Here is a 3,298-nt window from a genome sequence, read left to right as displayed (position 1 = left end):
ATATATATATATATATATATTTTGATAAAGTTATCAATCTTTTCTTTCAATAATTTTAATCAAGTAGATAAAAATGAAATTATACGTTTCAGTAAAACCCGAGAGTCAGACATATTTACCTAGCGGAGGTAAATTATATTTTCATTACAATGTAATAAATTTTTATTAAATTTTTTATTAAAAATTAATTTTAATATTAATATTTTTAGATTCACGTAGACTCGCGGGAGGCGCATCAGGTCCTTGCGTTACAAGTGGTGCTTCTTCGCAAACCGACATGTGCTGCCGAAGTCCTGCCACAGTTAAAACACCATGTACAGGACCACCACCTTCAAGGGGGACATGTCCAGCGGAAATAGAGAATAAACTTGCCGCCTATGGGAACAGTACCAAACAGCTAGTACAGCTTCAAATTATAGTTAAATTTTAACTTAATTTCTGTTTTTATTTATTTATAATTTTTTATAGGAGCAACAATTGGGCAGTATGGAATGCGAAGTACGCAATATGCAAATAGAGCTTGCCAATGTTCAACGAGAACGTCAACAATTGGAACAACAACGCAAATTATTGAAATGTACCGGTCCTTGTGCACCTTGTGGTTGTTGTCCTCCTCCACCTTTGAATCTTCAACCTTCAAACACAACTCCATACGTACCTCCTGTACCTGCTATACAACCTTCTGTTATACAACCATCTTCTATACCTCTTCCTAAGGTATTTATTTAATATTTCNTATATATATATATATCGGTAAAATTCTTGAAATATCATAAATAATTTTGAATCAAATAAATATACATTTTTATATAAGTTTCAGATTTTTTATTTTTATTAAGTGTGATATACCGCATATCATATAAGATCGTTTTTCGTCGTATGCAGATGCCACCTGCTCCTGCAACCTGTACTGGTCCTTGCATAAGTGCTCCTATGGTAAGACTGAATTTCCGAAAAAGATTCAACACGAACTAAAGCAGCTATTTAAAAAAAGGGCGCTAGCACATGTCCTCAGCAACAGTTACGTGACCTACGCGAACAATACGCACGTCTACAAGATGATTACAAAAACAAATTATGCGAGGTTTCGTGTTTAAGAACAGATGCCGACAAATTGAAACAGCAAGCCCGTGATGCAATCGAAGAAAAAGAAAAATTAGATATCAAATTGATAGACGCTCAAGAACGTTTGAAAGCGATGGAAATCGAAAAAGAAAAATTTGAAGGTGATTATTTGGAATGTACTTTAATTCAAACAAATTTCTTTTATAAAAATATAATTAGAATTATTTTTTTTTCGTAATAGGATTTAAGGAACAAATGGTCGAGCAAGAACAAACATTGATCGTTTTTAAGCAACGTTTTCGAGAAGCGCAGGACGAACTTGAAGAATTACGATCCTTGATTCAAGATCAAGCCGCTCAGTTAGAAGATTACAGAAATAAATATTTACAGGTTTTATTCGTAACATTCATCCTTCAATTCCTATAGCGTGATATAATAAATATTAATGAAAAACATTGATAAATATAAACAATAGGCGCAACAACAAGTAGAAGAACAACGCCGACAGCTTGATCTAATGGAGATGGACAATGCACGAATGAATGAAAATGTAACCTTGGAAATAGGAAGAGTTAAGGTACGTATATAACGTGTATATGATTTTTAATACGTATATTTATATTTTATTATCTTCTATTTTATCATCGAATAGAATCAATTTCAAGAAAAGCTTGCAGAACTTGCACCTTTGCCCGATATTCTAAAACAAACGCAAGTAAAGTTGCAAGAAGCTCAACAGATGCGTTTAGTTGCAGAACGTAATTGCGAAGATCTTTCACGAGAAGTTATAGGCTGTAAAGATAAAATTCAAACTTTGCAAAATCAATTGGACGTTTTACGTAGCGAGCATCAAGCAATGCAGGTTAATGTTTTTATATTTTTTTTTGCAAGAATCCTAATCTACTAAAAAATCATAAGTTATATAAACCGACGCTCGATACGCAGGATGAAAGAGGTCATGGTTCTGGACGATTCGAGGAATTAGAAAGAAAAAATACAGAACTACGACATGAAAATGAACGTATGAAAAATACGCTCGCAAGATTCGAAGAACACGAGGCGCAATTGCAAAAACGAATCGATGAAAAAATGCATGAAGTTACACAATTGACGGCAATGCTCGAACAGGTATATTATCATCGTATATGTTTTATCGCAAAATACACGATAATTAAAATGATTAATTAAAGGTTCGAGAAGATTCTGCGAGACAAGTTGCAAGAACGAAAGAGAGATGCGAAACTATAAGAAGATCCATGCAAGGTCAAATTGCAGAAATGGAAAGACAATTGGCTCAATGTAGAGCTACTGCAAGAGCCGCGCAAAAAGATAGAGACGAAGTAATTCATTATAAAAAAAAAAACAAAAATAACTATTCTATTTAGATGTCAATTAAATTACTCGAATATTATTTTATTACTTATAGATTAGACAAAAAATGCAAGGTCAGATAAATAACCTAAACGAGGCATTTGAACAAGCGCAAGGACGGATAAGATCATTACAAGGTCATGTAAATTACTTGAAAACATCTTATAGTAATATTTTCAAAGGACAAGGAGAAATACCACCTGGTGTTTTACCCGGAGAGGCTGGAACAGGATTCGATTCCTGCGACTGCAATTATTAATAAGAATTAATATTTTATCGATATATAATTTAAATTTTAACTATCCGAAAAACTCTCGGTAACTCGTTTAAATTACACGTGAAATATCCGTCATTTTAAAATGTAACAAATTTTCTAGTTTCTTTACGTAAATTTATTCATCCAACTATAGATAAATTAAATCTATTAAAAAATAGTAAATATTTGTACGATATAAACTCATTTGTCGTATTTTTCTATGTCGCAAAAATTGAATCATTATAGTACGAATGATGCGTCTGATACAATGTAGCATTTTTTATTCATGTATTTTATTTTAATAAATTGATCACGTATTTTTTAATGTGTAATGAAGTAGAAGTGAGTAAATAAGAACCTTTGATGATAGTGCAAATATCGTCTTAAAGAAATTAACATAGTAATTTGTACAAGGAAAAAGCACTTATTTAGAATCGTATCAGTTTCCTTAGTTCATGTCTACAGAGTGAAGTATACCGAGCATATCTAGAATCGCGTCCGAGCGCGATCGTATTCTTTCCATTTCTATTCGAAATTCTTCGAGTTGAGATTCAATCCTGCGCGCATACGCATGGCAACATCTATAAGTAGAAACAACAATGATTT

General features: G+C 32.5%; 2 protein-coding genes across 6 annotated transcripts in view; one reads left to right on the top strand and one right to left on the bottom strand.

The window, feature by feature from the left end:
* The window catches only part of LOC102676004 (FK506-binding protein 5), a 6,497-nt gene extending 3,451 nt beyond the window's left edge, over nucleotides 1-3,046 (top strand). The window contains exons 11-21 of the mRNA XM_031511081.1: nucleotides 93-128; nucleotides 210-400; nucleotides 469-717; nucleotides 886-960; nucleotides 995-1,226; nucleotides 1,307-1,455; nucleotides 1,541-1,642; nucleotides 1,718-1,927; nucleotides 2,011-2,193; nucleotides 2,256-2,405; nucleotides 2,492-3,046. Coding sequence (XP_031366941.1) covers nucleotides 93-128; nucleotides 210-400; nucleotides 469-717; nucleotides 886-960; nucleotides 995-1,226; nucleotides 1,307-1,455; nucleotides 1,541-1,642; nucleotides 1,718-1,927; nucleotides 2,011-2,193; nucleotides 2,256-2,405; nucleotides 2,492-2,695 — 1,781 coding nt within the window. The 3' untranslated portion in view covers nucleotides 2,696-3,046. The remainder of the gene's footprint in view (nucleotides 1-92; nucleotides 129-209; nucleotides 401-468; nucleotides 718-885; nucleotides 961-994; nucleotides 1,227-1,306; nucleotides 1,456-1,540; nucleotides 1,643-1,717; nucleotides 1,928-2,010; nucleotides 2,194-2,255; nucleotides 2,406-2,491) is intronic.
* LOC102674968 (MATH and LRR domain-containing protein PFE0570w-like) overlaps nucleotides 2,952-3,298 on the bottom strand; it is a 6,889-nt gene continuing 6,542 nt past the window's right edge. For all 5 annotated transcript variants that reach the window (XM_006616940.2, XM_006616939.2, XM_031511072.1 and 2 more), the window contains one exon: nucleotides 2,952-3,273. In XM_006616940.2, coding sequence (XP_006617003.1) covers nucleotides 3,141-3,273 — 133 coding nt within the window. In that variant the 3' untranslated portion in view covers nucleotides 2,952-3,140. The remainder of the gene's footprint in view (nucleotides 3,274-3,298) is intronic.

This window comes from Apis dorsata, unplaced genomic scaffold, assembly GCF_000469605.1.
Source record: "Apis dorsata unplaced genomic scaffold, Apis dorsata 1.3 scaffold_288, whole genome shotgun sequence".
In the NCBI taxonomy this organism is placed as follows: domain Eukaryota; kingdom Metazoa; phylum Arthropoda; class Insecta; order Hymenoptera; family Apidae; genus Apis; species Apis dorsata.
The sequence above is the reverse complement of the archived record's forward strand: the minus strand, read 5'-3'. Positions and strand labels throughout refer to the sequence as shown.